At 50.1% G+C, this 18,584-nt stretch overlaps 1 protein-coding gene across 1 annotated transcript in view; it reads right to left on the bottom strand.

Annotated features, from left to right (window-relative positions):
• The window catches only part of LOC132807028 (zinc finger protein 239-like), a 36,393-nt gene extending 17,865 nt beyond the window's left edge, over window positions 1-18,528 (bottom strand). Inside the window, exons 1-2 of the mRNA XM_060821337.1 lie at window positions 18,400-18,528; window positions 16,196-17,087 (exon numbers count right to left, since the gene is read on the bottom strand). Coding sequence (XP_060677320.1) covers window positions 16,196-16,756 — 561 coding nt within the window. The 5' untranslated portion in view covers window positions 16,757-17,087; window positions 18,400-18,528. The remainder of the gene's footprint in view (window positions 1-16,195; window positions 17,088-18,399) is intronic.
• Window positions 18,529-18,584: the final 56 nt, after the last annotated feature.

Raw genomic sequence — 18,584 nt, 5'->3', positions numbered from 1 at the left:
CAGGAAGTGACGAAGCCGAGACCACCTTTTGGGAGGGACATAATGCGCGCTCGCATTCCAACCCCCCCACCCCTCACCACACCCCCACCCCTCACCCCACCACCCCATAGCCCCCCATCATTCACTGGGTGGCTAAAATCGAGGTTTGGAAAATGGAAGGGCATGGTGGTTTCAGTCCTTACCCCTTTGATCATAGTGGTGGGAGTACTAATCGCATACCCTGTGCACAGGGGTTAATTCTAAGTTTGATTTAAACAACTTTAACCACACGAATGCCCTTAAAGAACAACAACCTGTTGAACAGTGAGGGAATAAGTGACCCCGGGAAGAATTCCAGAATAGATGAAATTTCGGGAAAATTTATTGGAAGCAACATTAAAAAAAACGATGCAGAAGATAACAAAAGATAATAAAAAGAAAAGGGGGACATTTTGGAATATAGGTAAAACAGTGTTACTTCTGCAAGTATAATTGAGTACTAACTTTAGTGTATAATTGTGGGATATAGGTAAATAATTACTAACATTAGTGTATAATTGTGAATAATTGGGTACTAACTTTAGTGCATAATTATTCTCGCAAATAATTTCTTTCATCATGATAGTTTAAATAATTTACAGTCTCAGCAAAATAGCTGAGATAGCTGCACCGCATAAACTAGGCAAGAAAAGACATCTTGTTAAAATGTATATTCAACAACGGAATGTACCTATGAACAATGGAAGCTGTTACAAGCAAAACAGATAAAGGGAAAGGAACATCAAGATCCAAATTTAGCAAAATCTCCCTTATGTCAGCACTTACCGAGGGGAGGGTCAGCAACTTGGGGAGGGGGGAGGGGTAGTAATAAGGGTGGAACGCAGCTGGTTAGTGGCAGAACACAATAAGGGAGAATGATAGGTATGAAGACCGATGAGTGTAAACGGGGAGTACCAAAAATTAAAACTATAAATTGTAAAGCAATTTCTGAATGTGTGTGCCCACTGGTCACCCCGTCTTGCAAGAAGGTTTCAATAAAATTCGTTGCTTCAGATTTTGACTCGGACTGAAATTTATTATAGTGTGAGCTCTGTTTCTCACAGGCTGTTTTCCCTGGAGCGTCGGAGGCCGAAGGGGTGACCTTACGGAGGTTTATAAAATCATGAGGGGCACGGATAGGATAAATAGGCAAGGTCTTTTCCCTGGGTTGGGAGAGTCCAGAACTAGAGAGAATACGTAGAGGGGAAAGATTTTAAAGGGACCTGGGGGCAGTTTTTCCACGTGGAGGGTGGTGCGTGTATGGATTGAGGTGCCAGAGGAAGTGGTGGGCACTGGTATAACTGCAACATTTGAAAGGCAATTTGGAGAGGGACATGAATAGGAAGGTTTAGAGCGATATGGGCCAAGTGCTGGCAAGTGGGACTAGATTAGGTTAGGGATATCTGGTCGGCACGGACGAGTTGGACTGAAGGTCCTGGTTTCATGCTCTACACCTCTATGACTCTCTGACTAGATTGGAGATTATCTCAGGATCTGTGTGTTACTCTCACTGACATTTGTTTGAGGAGCAGTAGAGGCTGAGTTATTGAATATATTACAGAGTACATTGGAAAGATGTTTAAAGGAGAAGGTTGTGGGGGAAGGAAACTGGAGCCAAGGCTGATGTTGGATCAACCACGATCTTTTTGCATGATTCAGCGCGTTCAGTTGACCTGTAGGCCAATCTAACTCCTGTTTCTTATGAACTCTGTGTCCAGGACAGGAAGAGGTGAGTATGGAGTTGTTAACAGCCATGTGTCTGCAGTATCCAAATGGAGAGGGTGTGTCTTATGTACAGCAGAGGGTGAGTGTGTGGGATGGAGATCTACAGCTTTTAGTGAATGAGGGAGGAAAGGACTTTTCACAGATGTTTTTGTTCTGAACTGGTAGTGACAGTTTTTGTAATCGCCTTTCCCCAGACATTAGAAGGAAATTAGTTGCAGACAGGAATCTCAAACCAAGCACCACATTCGGACCTGGTAATCACGGAGGGAACGGTCTTTGCGGAAGGCGGATAGGGGTGGGGACGGGAATATATCCCTGGTGGTGGGGTCTGTTTGGAGGTGGCGGAAATGTTGGCTGGTTTATGCGGAGGAAGGTGAGGACCAGGGGCATTCTGTCCTTGTTGTAGTTGGAGGGCTGGGGTCTGAGGGCAGAGGTGCGGGACGTGGATGAGATACGTTGGAGGGCATCTTCAACCACGGGGGAGGGGAAATTACAGTCTTTGAAGAAGGAGGCCATCTGGTGTGTGCTGTGGTGGAACTGGTCCTCCTGGGCAGAGACCCATTTCCCCTCTGACTAATGCACCTAACACTACGGGCAATTTAGCACGGCCAGTTCACCTGACCTACACATCTTTGGACTGTGGGAGGAAACTGGAGCACCCAGAGGAAACCCACGCAGATCCAGGAAGAATGTGCAAACTCCACATAGACAGTCGCCAGAGGCTGGAATCGAACTTGGGACCCTGATGCTGTGAGGCAGCAGTGCTAACCACTGAACCATCATGCCACTATGTTGGTAGGAGTTCTGTGGCAGCAAGGAGTGTAGATGGATCCCATGGACGGAAGGTTGGTTTCCATATTGGACTGTGCTGGGCACACAACCTTTTGTAGTTTGTTATGGTCCCGGACAGAGCAGTCGGCGTACCAGGCCATCACACTCAGTGTCAAGAGTGTGGTGCTGGAAAAGCACAGCCAGTCAGGCAGCATCCGAGGAGCAGGAGAGTCGACGTTTCGGGCATAAGCCCTTCATCAGGAAATGTTTTCAGTCTGCTTTCTATGAAGGGGAGAGACAGAGAGTTGGAAAGAGAGAATCAAACCTGAAACGTTCAGCTGGCTCGGCAAAAGCTTTCAATGCTTGTCAAAGAAGGAATTAATACTTCAGGTACTCTTTGCTACCTTCCCCCACCCTCCCCTCTGACCTATCACCTCCATCCCCACCCCCACTCACCTATTGTACTCTTTGCTACCTTCCCCCACCCTCCCCTCTGACCTATCACCTCCATCCCCACCCCCACTCACCCATTGTACTCTTTGCTACCTTCCCCACCCTCCCCTCTGACCTATCACCTCCATCCCCACCCCCACTCACCTATTGTACTCTTTGCTACCTTCCCCCACCCTCCCCTCTGACCTATCACCTCCATCCCCACCCCCACTCACCCATTGTACTCTTTGCTACCTTCCCCACCCTCCCCTCTGACCTATCACCTCCATCCCCACCCCCACTCACCTATTGTACTCTTTGCTACCTTCCCCCACCCTCCCCTCTGACCTATCACCTCCATCCCCACCCCCACTCACCCATTGTACTCTTTGCTACCTTCCCCACCCTCCCCTCTGACCTATCACCTCCATCCCCACCCCCACTCACCCATTGTACTCTATGCTGCTTTTTCCCCACCCTCCCCTCTGACCTATCACCTGCATCCCCACCCCCACTCACCTATTGTACTCTATGCTGCTTTCTCCCCACCCCCACCCTCCTCTCATTTATCTCTCCGCTCTGCAGACTCCCTGCCTCTATTCCTGGTGAAGGGCTTTTGTCTGAAACGTCGGTGTTCCTGCTCCTTGGATGCTGCCTGACCTGCTGTGCTTTTCCAGCACCGCTCGAATCCAGACTTCAGGCGATGAGCCAAGTGTCACTCCAGGCTCTGGATGAACAGAGGATTCTGATCTGGTCCCTATATTCAGGGAGGAGAGAATCGAGAGCAGGGTTGTGTCCCTTGAGAAAGTCGCTATAACGCTCGAGGGTGCTTGAAGGAGACACACAGTCTTTTATTTTGCAGAGCTTCGCTGCTTATTAAAAGATTCCACTTTTGCATAATAGAATAAGACTGCATTACTGCTGAATATTGATGGGAGTGGTGTGTCAGCCCATTGTTTTGAACTGAAGTTAAATCATGCTTGGTTAAAGGGCTCTGTCCTTGTTGGTGTTATTCCAAATGGCCCACTCATCCTGCGGTATCGTGATCTTGAAGACTTAAGTAACACCTAACCTGGAATCAGAGGGGTAGGCAGTGATGAGTGGGGTACTGCGGGGCTCAGTGCTGTTCCATCCCATATTGTTTCAGAATTGTCAGATGCGATTATACAAAAACCCTCCATTCAATATGACCATGCAATCTCAGTAAGCCATTCCTGCTTTCCCTCCATCGCGTTTTTATATCATCGAAATCCACAGGTTCCCAGCCATCTGAATGAAGCAATTCTTTCTCAGCTCAGTCCTGAGTGATTAGATTACTTACAGTGTGGAAACAGGCCCTTTGGCCCAACAAGTCCACACCGACCCGCCGAAGCGCAACCCACCCATACCCCTATATTTACCCCTGACCTAACACTACGGGCAATTTAGCTTGGCCAATTCACCTGACCCGCACATCTTTGGACTGTGGGAGGAAACTGGAGCACCCGGAGGAAACCCACGCAGACACGGGGAGAACGTGCAAACTCCACACAGTCAGTCGCCTGAGTCGGGAATTGAACCCGGGTCTCAGGCGCTGTGAGACAGCAGTGCTAACCACTGTGCCACCATGCCGCCCACTTACTCATCCAAAGCCTGGAGTGGCTTACCCCTTTATTCTTAAACCATCACCCCTCGTTCTGAACTTCAACTCCCCCTCCTCCCCCAACATCAGGAACATTCTTCCCGCATCTAGCCTATCCTGTTCCCAGCAGGATTTTGTATGTTTCTATCAGATTCCCTCCCCCCCGCCAACCCATTCTTCTGAATTTCAGTGAGTACAAGCCCAGTTGATCCAATCTTTCTCTATATGTCATCCCTGCCATCCCAGGGAATCACTCCCTCAATAGTGAGGATGTCATTCCTCTTACCCGGAGACCCACCCTGCACACAGTACTCAAGGTGTGGCCTCAGCAAGGCTCTGTATAACGGCAGCAAGGGCATCCTGACCCAGGTACTCAAACCCTCTCACTATGAGCCACTAGCTTTCCTCACTGCCTACTGTAGCTGCACGCCAACCCTCAGCGACTGTCCCACCGTGACTCCCAGCTCTCGTTGCACCTCACCTTCTCTTCACCCGCCACCGTTCAGGTCATAATCTGCCTTCCTGTTTTGCCACCAAAGTGGAGAACCTCATATCATAGAATCCCCCTTGTGGCTCAGTGGTCAGCACTGCTGCCTCACAGCACCAGGGTCCCAGGTTCAATTCCAGCCTGGGGCAACCACATTCTCCCCGTGTCTGCCCGGGTTCCCTCCGGGTGCTCCGGTTTCCTCCCAAAGTCCAAACATGTGCAGGCCAGGTGAATTGGCCATGCTAAATTACCCCTAATATTAGGTGCTTAGTCAGAGGGGGGCGGGGTTGTTCTTCGGAGGGTCGCAGTGTGGACCTGTTGGGCCGAAAGGCTTGATTCCACACTGGAGAGAATCGAATCTAATCTACAGTGTGGAAACAGGCCCTTCGGCCCAAAAAGTCTACACCAACCCTCCGATGAGTGACCCATTCCCCAACCCTATTACTCTACATTTACCCCTGACTAATGCACATCCTTGGGACAGTTTAGGATGGCCAATTCACCTAACCTGCACATCAATGGATTGGGAGAGAAAAAAAATCAAAGCACCCAGAGGAAACCCACACAGACAATGTGCAAACTCCACACAGACAGTCACCCGAGGTTGGAATCGAACCTGGGTCCCTGACGCTATGAGGCAGCAGTGCTAACCACCGAACAACCTCGATGGTATTAAATAGCGGAACAGGCCCAATGGGCTGAATGGTGTACTCCTGCTCCCCGATGTCATGGTCTCACTGGGTTGACTTGAGATCTACCTGCAGTGGGAGGCAACCTCTGTTTCCTAACCGGGAGAAAGTAAATGTTGCTCCTCGGCTTCTGTGGATCATTTCAGAGGAAACGTGCACCCTCAGGCTGACAGAGCATCAGCCCCAGTGGGATAAAAATAAAATGCTCAGACCCACCCACTTCATCAACATGGCATTTGACCACCCTGCAGCCGTTTAGCATCCTCCTCACACACTGCCACCCAGCTCAGTGTCGCCGGCACATTTGGAGTTATGCTTCTCACGGCATGACATAACACCCTGAGCTTCCCATTGGAAAAGCAAATCCAGCTTATCCAGTCACTCCTCATAACTTTAATTCTCCAAAGCAGGCCACCACCTGGTAAATCATCGAATCCCTACAGTGTGGAAACAGGCCCTGCGGCCCAACAAGCCTACACTGACCCTCCGAAGCGTAACCCACCCAGGCCCATTCCCCTACCCTATTACCCTATATTTGCCCCCTGACTAATGCATCTGACCCCTACACATCCCTGAATACTGTGAGCAATTTAGCACGGCCAATCCACCCTAACCTGGACATCCCTGGGCACTATGGGTAATTTAGCATGGCCAATCCACCATAAGCTGCACAGTGTTGACACAGGCCCTTCAGCCCAATAAGTTCACACCGACTCTCCGAAGAGTAACCCACCCAGACCCGCCTCCCTCTAACTAATGTACCTAACACTGTGGGCAATTTAGCATGGCCAATTCACCTAACCTGCACATCTTTGGACTGTGGGAGGAAACCGGAGCACCCGGAGGAAACCCGCAGAGACACTGTGGGAGAACGTGCAAACTCCACACAGACAGTCGCCCGAGGCTGGAATTGAACCCGGGTCCCTGGCGCTGTGAGGCAGCAGTGCTGACCACTGAGCCACCGTGCTGCCCATAAAATAAGGATCATACCCCGAGACCAACGAACAACATAAATTGCATTTCTTCATTTTTGAAAACAAAAATTTACCCTAAGACTTGGTACTTATGAATCATTGCCTAGGGCGCCTTTGTACCAAAGATGTTGCTACAAATGGCAAATAGTAAACTTTTTGTTTGAGTACGTAATGATAAAGCTGATTCAAATTCTAACCCAGTACTCAGTACCAAAGGAGTAGATTAGATTAGATTCCCTCCAGTGTGGAAACAGGCCCTTCAGCCCAACCAGTCTACACTGACCCTCCGAAGAGTAATCCACCCAGACCCATTCCCCTCTGACGAATGCATCTAACACTATGGACAATTTAGCATGGCCAACTCACCTGACCTGCACATCTTTGTGACTGTGGGAGGAAACCGGAGCACCCGGAGGAAACCCACGCAGACACGGGGAGAACGTGCAAACTCCACACAGACAGTCACCCAAGGCTGGAATCGAACCTGGGACCCTGATGCCATGAGGCAGCCGTGCAAACCACTGAGCTGCTGTGCCTGCCCCTTTGTGCAGAGTAGCCCACTTTGTGCCGAGATCTCAAGGGAACCTGTGGAGAAGGTTCCAACCACAGGATGATACGACTGCATAATCCCTCAGGACACATCAATTCAGATAGGCCACACTTTCACTGCAATCCGCGGGTGTGCAATATGAACTGAGCTGAGCTTAGCCTTTTATCAGAATAATTTATTGCGATCTTCAGTGACCCTATGGTCTTTACTGGAGTAACTCCCACCTGCATATTTGCAAGATACTAATCCTTAATGTCTAGGTCAGAGTGGTGCTGGAAAAGCACAGCAGGTCAGGCAGCATCTGAGGAGCAGGAAAACCGACGTTTCGGGCAAAAGCCCTTCATCAGGACTCTGATCCTTCATGTGTTTAACCATCAAAGGTGTGCTGCTGCAGTTTATTAAACTGAAATCACTTGCTACTTAATTTTTTTTTTCTTTTTCCCCCACGGTGTGTGTGTGCAGGTGTGAGACACAGTGAGAGACACAAAGTGCACGAATCTTTATTTAATTTCCACCACCAGGAAGAAAGGAAACATCCGAGTGGCCTGTGACAAGCAGTGCCCTTCACATCAAAGGGCAATGCTGTGTGATCAAAACAGTGAAGGGGAGGGCAGGGACTCAATCCAAATAGAGTTGGAGGGGGCACTTGCTACTTAAGAAGGTTCCGGGCTCATTCATACACAAAGCTCTGAGCTCACAGATCATTAAACCAAGCCCCATTCATGTTTTTAATTTATTTTTCATTCACCAGATGCAGCATCACTGGCCAATATCTATTGCTCTGTCCCTAACTGCCCCCCTCGAAAAGATGGGGGTGAGCTGCCTTCTTGAACACGTGCCGTAGGTAGGCTCACAATGGCCCTCAAGGAGGTGAATTCCAGGATTCTGACCCAGCGACACTGAAGGAAAGGGGATATATGTTTCCGAGTCGGAACGGGAAGGGGGGTGGGGTGGTGTTCCCGTGTATCTGCTGTCCTTGTCTTTCTGAATGGAAATGGTCATGGGCTTGGAAGATGCTGTCTGAGGATCTTTGATAAATCTGACCTGGCATCAATGAAGGCTTCCGAATCGGGATGAGGAACGACTTGGAGGGGAACTGGCAGCGTGCTCCCTCTTCCCCACTGCTCTCGATGCAGGGAGTGGTCATGGAGTTGCAAGGCGCTGTCTAAGCACCATTGATGAGTTTCTGCAGTGCACCTTGTAGACGGTACACACTGCTGTGACTGAACTTCGGTGGAGGGAGTTGGGGGAGGTTTTGTGGATGTGGTGCCAATCGAGCTGGATGGGGAAAGGGGTGAGTTCTGCTTTGTCCCTGGGTGGTGTCGAGCTTCTCGAGTGTTGCCAGAGCAGCCCCCCCCATCCAGGGCAAGTGGGAAGTATTCCCTCTCTCTCCTGTTGATGATGGGACAGAGCTTTGAGAAGTCAGGAGGGGAGTGACTCACTGCAAGATCTCTTGTGTCTGATCCACTCTTGCAGCCATTGTATTTACATGGGCCAGTTCATTTGAGATTCTGGTCAATGGTAACCCCTTGGGTATTAATAGAGTGCTTCTTCATTTCATCTGGGCTGTGCGGTGTTGGAACTGGTCCTCCTGGGAGCAGATGTGGCAGAGACGAAGGAATTGGGAATATGGGATGGAAGGGATCCTTCCATATCCCAAGGCCCCAAGGGATCCTTCCATATCCGCCACAAGTTCACCTGTACCTCCACACACATCATCTATTGCATCCACTGCACCCGATGTGGCCTCCTCTACATTGGGGAGACGGGCCGCCTACTTGCGGAACGCTTCAGAGAACACCTCAGGGACGCCCGGACCAACCAACCCAACCATCCCGTGGCTCAACACTTTAACTCTCCCTCCCACTCCACCGAGGACATGCAGGTCCTTGGACTCCTCCACCGGCAGAACATAACAACATGACGGTTGGAGGAGGAGCGCCTCATCTTCCGCCTGGGAACCCTCCAACCACAAGGGATGAACTCAGATTTCTCCAGTTTCCTCATTTCCCCTCCCCCCACCTTGTCTCAGTCGGTTCCCTCAACTCAGCACCGCCCTACTAACCTGCAATCTTCTTCCTGACCTCTCTGCTCCCACCCTACTCCGGCCTATCACCCTCACCTTGACCTCCTTCCACCTATCACATCTCCATCGCCCCTCCCCCAAGTCCCTCCTCCCTACCTTTTATCTTAGCCTGCTGGACACACTCTCCTCATTCCTGATGAAGGGCTCTGGCCCGAAACATCGAATTTCCTGTTCCTTGGATGCTGCCTGACCTGCTGTGCTTTAACCAGCAACACATTTTCAACTATTAATAGAGTGCACTCAGTGAAGGCATTGACTGTCAAGGGCCCGGTTTTCCCTGGAGCGTCGGAAGCTGAGGGAGCAATCTTATTGAGGTTTATAAAATCATGAGGGGCATGGATAGGAAATATGGACAAAGTCTTTCTGCCCAGAATGGGGGAGTCCAGAACTAGAGGGGCACAGGTTTAGGGTGGGAAGGGAAAGATTTCAAAGGGACCTTAGTGGTAACCTTTTCACGCAGAGGGTGGTGCGTGTGTGGAATGAGCTGCCAGAGAAAGTGGTGGAGGCTGTTCCAATGACAGCATTTAAAAGGCATCTGGATGGAGACATGGATAGGAAGAGTTTAGAGGGATATGGGCCAAGTTCTGGCAAATGGGTCTAGATGAAGTTAGAATATCTGGTTGGCATGGAGGAGTTGGACTGAAGGGTCTCTTTCCGTGTTGCCCATTAGGTCCCTTTTAAATCTTTCCCCTCTCACCTTGAACCTATTGCTTTCAGAACTGAGCGATCACTCTCTGAAAGGATTCGCAGGCTCAGCTTAAGTAGAAACCTCGGATAGGTTTGCCTAGGATGATGATGGAGGCTTGGTCCAATGGCCAGGAACATGAATTGACTGAGGAAGGGGCCATCCACCCCAGCCCCACTCCCCCGGCTTTGATGGTTACATCTGCCGTTTCATTCCTCGGTGCACACACATGGCCCGAGTGTCCATTCTTTCTTCCCCCCCCCGCCCCAAATGAAATAGTCAAGTCCTCCCCCTGCATTGCCCCCATTGGTCAGGCCCCCCTGGGACGCGGACAGGTTAAGCCCAGCGCGTAGCTGCGATCACAGAATCCCAACGGTGTGGAAACAGGCCCTTTGGCCCAACCAGTCCGTGCCAACCCTCCAAAGTGTACCCCACCCAAACCCACTCCCTATCACTCTATAAAAGCAAATTACTGCCGATGCTGGAATCTGAAAGCAAAAGAGAAAATGCCGGAAAATCTCAGCAGGTCTGGCAGCACCTGGAAGGAGAGAAAAGAGCTGACATTTCGAGTCTAACTGACCCTTTGTCAAAGCTCTTGTGCCTACCCTATTACTCTACATTTACCCCTAATACACCTAACCTGCACATCCATGGGCACTATGGGTATCACCGAGGCATCAGGGGACCACACGGTATGGTCAAGGTCTTTTGTGACTGACGAACGCTGTAGGGCCTCATATTATCCCACAACAATTACATTTCCTTTCACTTAATCGCTCAGTTTCTGTCGCAAACATTTCCACTTGGCCTTTGGTGTTGAGTTGGTTTCCAGGTTGGTGAGCTGTATTCATTTTCCCTTTGGTTCTGACCTCCCCCCGGGGGCTGTTATTTTATCAAAATGGGTTCATTCTGCATTTTAACCCCTTGTCGTCCCTACCCAGATAGTGGTTGGTTGGTGGGGGTGGAGGGTGTGGAAGCAGAGTCCAGAGAAGCTTTTTTTTTGTTGTTGGTTTATTCATCTATTAGTTGCTTTCATTTTTCCCCAGAGAGTCGCTAGTGTTTCGATTTGGGTCACAAGTCAGGGGAAACTTTAACCTTCCCTTTCAGAGAAAAAGGGCAGAGAGAGTTTTGGGGTGGTATGGTGGCTCAGTGGTTAGCACCGTTGCCTCATAGCGCCAGGGACCCAGGTTTGACCCCACCCTCAGGCGACTGTCTGCGTGGAGTTTGCACGTTCTCACACCTCCCCGCAACCCAATGTCGGCGTGGGTTTCCTCCGGTTAGGGTGAATTGGCCATGCTAAATTGCGTAGGTAAACACATAGTGCCCAGGGATGTGCAGGTTGGGGTGGATTGGCCATGCTAAATTACCCATAGTGCACAGGGACATGCAGGTTGGGGTGGATTGGCCATGCTAAATTACCCATAGTGCCCAGGCACATGCAGGTTGGGGTGGATTGGCCATGCTAAATTACCCATAGTGCCCAGGGACATGCAGGTTGGGGTGGATTGGCCATGCTAAATTACCCATAGTGCCCAGGGACATGCAGGTAAGGGTGGATTGGCCATACTAAATTACCCATAGTGCCCAGGGACGTGCAGGTTGGGGTGGATTGGCCATGCTAAATTACCCATAGTGCCCAGGGACGTGCAGGTAAGGATGGATTGGCCGTGCTAAATTACCCATAGTGCCCAGGGACGTGCAGGTAAGGGTGGATTGGCCGTGCTAAATTACCCATAGTGCCCAGGGATGTGCAGGTTAGGTGCATTAGTCAGAGGTAAATGTAGAGTAATAGGGAATGGGTTTGGGTGGGGCACACTTCGGAGGGTCGGTGTGGACTTGTTGGGCCGAAGGCTGTCGGGATTCTGTGATCACACCTTTGCTCTGGGCTTAACCTGTCCACATCCCAGGAGGGCCTGACCGATGAGGGTGACGTTGGGGGAGGACTTGACTCTTTCATTTGGGGGGGAAAAAGAAAAGAGTGGAGGCTCAGGCCATGAGTGCGCAGAGAGAAATGAAACGGTACACAGCATTAGAGGGGGACACTGCAACGTGGTCAAAGATGCTCATCCCGGTGGCTGGCTGACTGGAGAGCCGGTGGCCTCGTGGTATTGTCGCTGGGCTGAATGTCCGGAGGAATTTCCATCAATAATATTCCCAGGAGCTGTGTTCTAATCCTGCCTGGTACAATTTGAATTCAAGTAGTTTGGGGGGGGGGGGGAATGTAATCTGGAATGAAGAGTCAGGTGACCACGAATTGTTGTGGGAAAAGCCCCACCTGGTTTGCTTATTGCCCTTCAGGGCATGAAGCTGCTGTCCTTACCAAAGTCTCGCACTTTGGAAAGAGGAATACAGGCACGGACTATTTTCTAAACAGTGGGAAAATTCATAAACCCAAAGTACAAAGGGATCTGGGAGTGCTAGCCCAGGGTTCTCGAAAGGTTAGCTTGCAGGTCGAGTCCGTGGTTAAGAAAGCGAATGTAATGTTGCCATTTATCTCAAGAGGGTTGGAATGTCAAAGCAGCGATGTGCTATTGTGACTTTATAAAGCTCTAGTTAGGCCCCATTTGGAGTACTGTGTCCAATTCTGGGCCCCACGCCTCGGGAAGGACATACTGGCACTGGAGATGTCCAGCGGAGATTCACACGGATGATCCCTGGAATGGTAGGCCCAATATATGATGAACGGCTGAGGATCCTGGGATTGTATTCATTAGAGTTTAGAAGGTTAAGGGGAGATCTAATGTATAAGGTAATGCGTGGCTTAGAAAGGGTGGACGCTGGGAAGTTGTTTCCATTAGGCAGGGAGACTAGGATCCACGGGCACAACCTTAGAATGGAAATGAGGAGACATTTCTTCAGCCAGAGAGTGGTGGGTCTGTGGAATTCACTGCCACAGAGCGCAGTGGAGGGCGGGACGTTAAATGTCTTCAAGGCAGAGATTGATAATATCCTAATCTCGCAAGGAATTAAGGGATAGGGGGAGAGTGCGGGTAAGTGGCGTTGAAATGCCCATCAGCCATGATTGAATGGACTCGATGGGCCGAACGGCCTTACTTCCACTCCTATGTCGTACGGTCTTACCTGGTCTGGACAACACGTGACTCCAGACTCTCAGCCAATGTGGTTGAGTTTTCACTGCCCATTGGGCGATTAGGAACAGGGGGATAAGTGCTGGGCCAGCCAGTGATGCCCCCATCCCGTCAACACAAATTGGACTAATTCAGCCCTTTATTCGACATCCAAACCCTTCCTATGCATATACCCATCCAGATGCTTTTTAAATGCTGTAATTGTACCAGCCTCCACCACTTCCTCTGGCAGCTCATTCCATACACGTACCTCCCTCTGCGTGAACAGTTACCCCTTGGGTCCCTTTAAAATCTTTACCCTCTCACCCTAAACCTAGGCCCCTCTAGTTCTGGACCCCCCCAAGCCCAGGGAAAATTCCGTGTCTATTTAATCTATCCACGCCCCTCACAAATGTCATGTCACTTCAGGAGAAAGTGAGGACTGCAGATGCTGGAGATCAGAGTCGAGAGAGTGGTGCTGGAAAAGCGCAGCAGGTCAGGCAGCATCCAAGGAGCAGGAAAAATCAACATTTCAGGCCTAAGCTTTTCATCATTTCCTGATGAAGGGCATTTGCTCGAGACGTCGATTTTCCTGCTCCTCGGATGCTGCCTGACTTGCTGTGCTTTCCCAGCACCACACTCTCGACTTCAAACACTCATCCAAGTACTTTTTTTTTAATGAAAAGATGGTGAGGTTCCCCTCCAGGGCAGTGCATTCCAGATCCCCACCCCTCCGGGTGAAACTAATTGTCCACAAATCCCCCCCTCAACCTCCTGCCTTTCACTCGAAAACGTGACCCCCACCCCTTTCCATTAACCCTTTGACCGAATAAAACAACTGCTTCTCATTCGGCCCCCTCACTGTCCCGGATGCCTCGATTAGGTTCCCACAAACCTTCTCCTGATCTAAAGGAACCAACTCAAGCTTATTCTGCCTCCCTTCGTAGGGTCTACACAACACGGAGGTGGTCTCACAATCCTCCTGCCCGACTGCCACCTGACCTGGCCTCCTGCTGTAGACCCAATGGAACGGAAACATAATCGCAGAATCCCGAGAGGGTGTGGAAACAGGCCCTTCGGCCCAACAGGTCCACACTGACCGTTCGAAGTCACCCACCCGGACCCAATCTCTTATTACTCTACATTTACCCCTCATTAATAGACCTAACCTGCACATCCCTGGGCACTATGGGTAATTCAGCATAATCAATCCACCCTAACCTGCATATCCCTGGGCACTATGGGTAATTTTGACGTTTTGGGCATAAGCCCTTCTTCAGGAATCCTGATTCCTGAAGAAGGGCTTATGCCCAAAACGTCGAATCTCCTGCTCCTTGGATGCTGCCTGACCTCCTGCGCTTTTCCAGCAACACATTTTCAGCTCTGATCTCCAGCATCTGCTGTCCTCACTTTCTCCACTAGGTGTAATTTAGCATGGCCAATCCACCCTTACCTGCACATCCCTGGGCATTATGGGTAATTTAGCATGGCCAATCCACCCTAACCTGCACATCCCTGGGCATTATGGGTAATTTAGCATGGCCAATCCACCTAACCTGCACATCCCTGGGCACTATGGGTAATTTAGCACGGCCAATCCACCCTAACCTGCACATCCCTGGACACTATAGGTAATTTAGCATGGCCAATCCACCTAACCTGCACATCCCTGGGCACTATGGGTAATTTAGCATGGCCAATCCACCTAACCTGCACATCCCTGGGCACTATGGGTAATTTAGCATGGCCAATCCACCCTAACCTGCACATCCCTGAGCACTATGGGTAATTTAGCAAGGCCAATTCACTCTCACCTGCACATTGTTAGATTGTACAAGGAAACTAGAACACCTGGAGGGAACCCACACAGGGGGAATAATGTGCAAAATCCACACAGACAGTCACCCGAGGCTGGAATTGAGCCTGGGTCCCTGGCGCTTTGAGGCAGCGGTGCTAACCACTGAGCCACCGTGCTGCCTTACAATTACAAAAGTGTTTGTTTTCAATCTCCCGCAGGGGTGGAATTAATACCAGTTGCTCCCTAGGATACAACAAATCTCCTTCCTCAGTTTCTGTGGCTTGTTTCAGTGGGATTGTGCAGTAGTGCTATTGCGGAACTGTTAATCCAGATCCCCACCCAACAAAGGCAATGTTGTGGGGACCTGGGTTTGAATCCAGCCACAGGTAGATGGTGGACTCTGGACTGAGTAAGTATCTGGAATGAAGAGTCTAAAGATGAGCGCGAATCCATCATCGGAAAAGCTCATCTGGTTCACTAATTGATTCCCTACATTTTGTCCGAACAGTGCGGAAACAGGCCCTTCGGCCCAACAAGTCCACACTGAACCCACCCAGACCCATTCCCCTACATTAACCCCTGACTAATGACCTTACCCTACACGTCCCTGGGCACTAAGTAATTTACCATGGCCAATCCACCCTAACCTGCACATCCCTGGGCACTATGGGTAATTTAGCACGGCCAATCCAACCTAACCTGCACATCCCTGGGCACTATGGGTAATTTAGCACGGCCAATCCACCCTAACCTGCACATCCCTGGGCACTATGGGTAATTTAGCATGGCCAATCCACCCTAACCTGCACATCCCTGGGCACTATGGGTAATATAGCATGGCCAATCCACCCTAACCTGCACATCCCTGGGCACTATGGGTAATATAGCATGGCCAATCCACCCTAACCTACACACCTCTGGATTGTGGGAGGAAACTGGAGCACCCGGAGGAAACCCACACAGACACAGGGAGAATGTGTGTCGCCCCAAGGCTGGAGTCGAACCCGGGTCCCTGGCGCCCATGAGGCAGCCGTGCTAACCACTGAACTGCCGCCCCGCCATGGTGCCTTTTAGGAAACTGTGTGACTCGAAGAGCCTTGACTGCCCTTTGGACAACAAGGGATGGGCAATGAGTGCCAGCCTGGTCAGCGTCCCCCACATCCTGCTGCCAACGAGCAACAAGTAGTAAAAGGCGCAGACAGCGTCACCGAGAGTGGCCAGTCCAGCAGACGGTAACCCCAGCATCCTTCCCGCTGGCTGAATGGAGACGGGGCTGCATTCACTGGTGAACCCGCTGGTGCCTCAGCAGGCTGGACGAATGGGTGAACCGCTTCCCACACCGCGAGCAGGAGAAGGGCCTCTCCCCGGTGTGGGCGCCCTGGTGCGCCACCAGGTGACAGGACTGCAGGAAGCCCTTGCCGCACACCGAGCAGGTGAACGGCCGCTCCCCGGTGTGGACCCGCCTGTGGGTCAGCAGGTGAGAGGCCTGGATGAAGCTCTTCCCGCACTCTGAGCAGGTGAACGGCCTCTCCCCCGTGTGGACCCGCTGGTGGTCCCAGAGGTGGGACGAGTGATTGAAGCCCTTGCCGCACTCGGAGCAGGTGAACGGCCGCTCCCCGGTGTGGACTCGCTGGTGATTCCTCAGGTAGGACGACCGAGTGTACCCTTTCCCGCACTCGGAGCAAGTGAAGGGCCTCTCCCCCGTGTGGACCCGCCGGTGGTTCCACAGGTCGGATGACTGAAGAAAGCCCTTCCCGCACTCGGAGCAGGTGAATGGCCTCTCCCCCACGGGGACGTGCTGATGCGGGATCTGTAATCCCTCCCCGTCCTTTCCACTTCTGCGTGGATTCATGGATGCTGCCGACGGGAGACAAATACCTCCCCGTAATTCAGCCCCAGCCCTGGTGAATCAAGATGCGGTCAGACTTTTAAACTGGCTCGAGAATTCCGTTTGCAAATTCTGTGAACGGGAGTTTGCAAAATCACGGACAGGCCACGACAGAAATTCAGAACAGACATTTCCAGTTTCTGTGGAACATTTTTCTCATCTCTTGTTTAGGTAACTTTGTAGATCTCCATCCCACGCAGTCTTCCTCTATTCCTTCCCTTCTGTAACTAATCCACCTGAAAATGCCGAATTAAATGCTCACCAGGATTCGATCCAAAAGTCTTCATTCTAATTACTAAGACAAAAACGTATTTCTTTACAATTACATTTTACTGGACTAAATAAAACAGATTAAAGTTGCCATAGTCTCTCAGACCAGAAGTTGGGACTTCTTTTCACTGGAGTGTAGGAGGTTGAGAAACAACTTTATAGAGGTTTATAAAAGCACGAGAGGTATAGATAGGGCTAATGTTAGTTGTCTTTTCCCGAGGATGGGGGATTTCAAGCCTAGGGGGCACATTATTAAAGATAGAGGAGAGATTTAAAAAAAGACACGAGGGGCAATTTGTTTTTTTTTAAACACAGAGGGTGGTTTGTGAACTTCCAGAGGAAGTGGTGGATGCAGGTACAATTATAAACGCTGGAAAGACATTTGGATATGTACATGATCAGGACAGATTTCGAGGGATATGGGCCAGGAGCAGGCAGGTGAAACTAGTTTAGTTTGGGGTTATGTTCAGCATGGACTGGTGGGACTGAAAGGTCTGTTTCTGTGCTGTCTGACTCGAATGACTGGTGCTGATTTAACCTCAGGGTCACCACACCTTACATGAGGGGAGAGGTTGATAAGCGGAGTCCTTCGTGGTAATCTCAGCTGCTGTGATAATAGTTGGCATCACTCTGCCTTCCAAACTAGCCACCAGCCAACTAACAATGACTGATCAACCTTATAAACAGTACACTACTGGTTCATTACAGATTCAGGCCAGATGTACAGTGGAACTCCTTCCACATGGGTGAGAGCACACACACAATCAACAATGACAAAACAAAATTGTACAGGCATCTGAAGAAAATAAACTTACAGAATTATGGGGATTTTGGGGCTGCAGCAAAATGTTTATTGGGGCCAGTGTGGACTAATTGCTAAATAGACTCCTACTGTCACTAATATTGCTGTACTACAGCAACAGAGTTGGTTAGCTGAATTGGCTGGACGGCTAGTTTGCAATGCCGCATACTGACCCTCAGGTTAAAGCACCAACAGTCATCTCTGTCTAATGAGACAGCAGCACATTGGGACTTTACCTTCACTACACATCAGCTGCATCATTGCAAATAAATGACTATGGTCTTGTTTTACAAAGCTGGATTCAACTGTAAAGAAACTTCAGTAAGGAACTTACAACATATCTTAATTAAATTGATTAATATATTGTGCTTATATTATGATAATAGTTAACTGCTCACAAGGTTTTCACCTGAAAAACACCGTCCCCTTTATAGTTGTGAACAAAATGAGAGAGGCCATCTTTTAGCCAAGAGAAAAAAATGTGTCAAGTGCAGAGATCTAAAAGGATGTTAATGTCTTTAAGCAATGCACATACCTGAACCAAGCCTTGCAGAGTCTGCTCCCTCTCTGGATTCATTCCGGTAGCTACAAGTGAACAGCTTTTCCCTCTCTCTCCCTCCCAGAATGAGTGCAAAGGGGGAGACATTGCTTTGCTCCCAGATGTTGCCCAGAGGGAGGGAGGCAATTTCACTCTGAAGCACATTGGACGATCCGCGCTGT

This window comes from Hemiscyllium ocellatum (assembly GCF_020745735.1).
Source record: "Hemiscyllium ocellatum isolate sHemOce1 chromosome 27 unlocalized genomic scaffold, sHemOce1.pat.X.cur. SUPER_27_unloc_1, whole genome shotgun sequence".
NCBI lineage: Eukaryota > Metazoa > Chordata > Chondrichthyes > Orectolobiformes > Hemiscylliidae > Hemiscyllium > Hemiscyllium ocellatum.
This window is presented reverse-complemented; position numbering and strand designations above follow the sequence as displayed.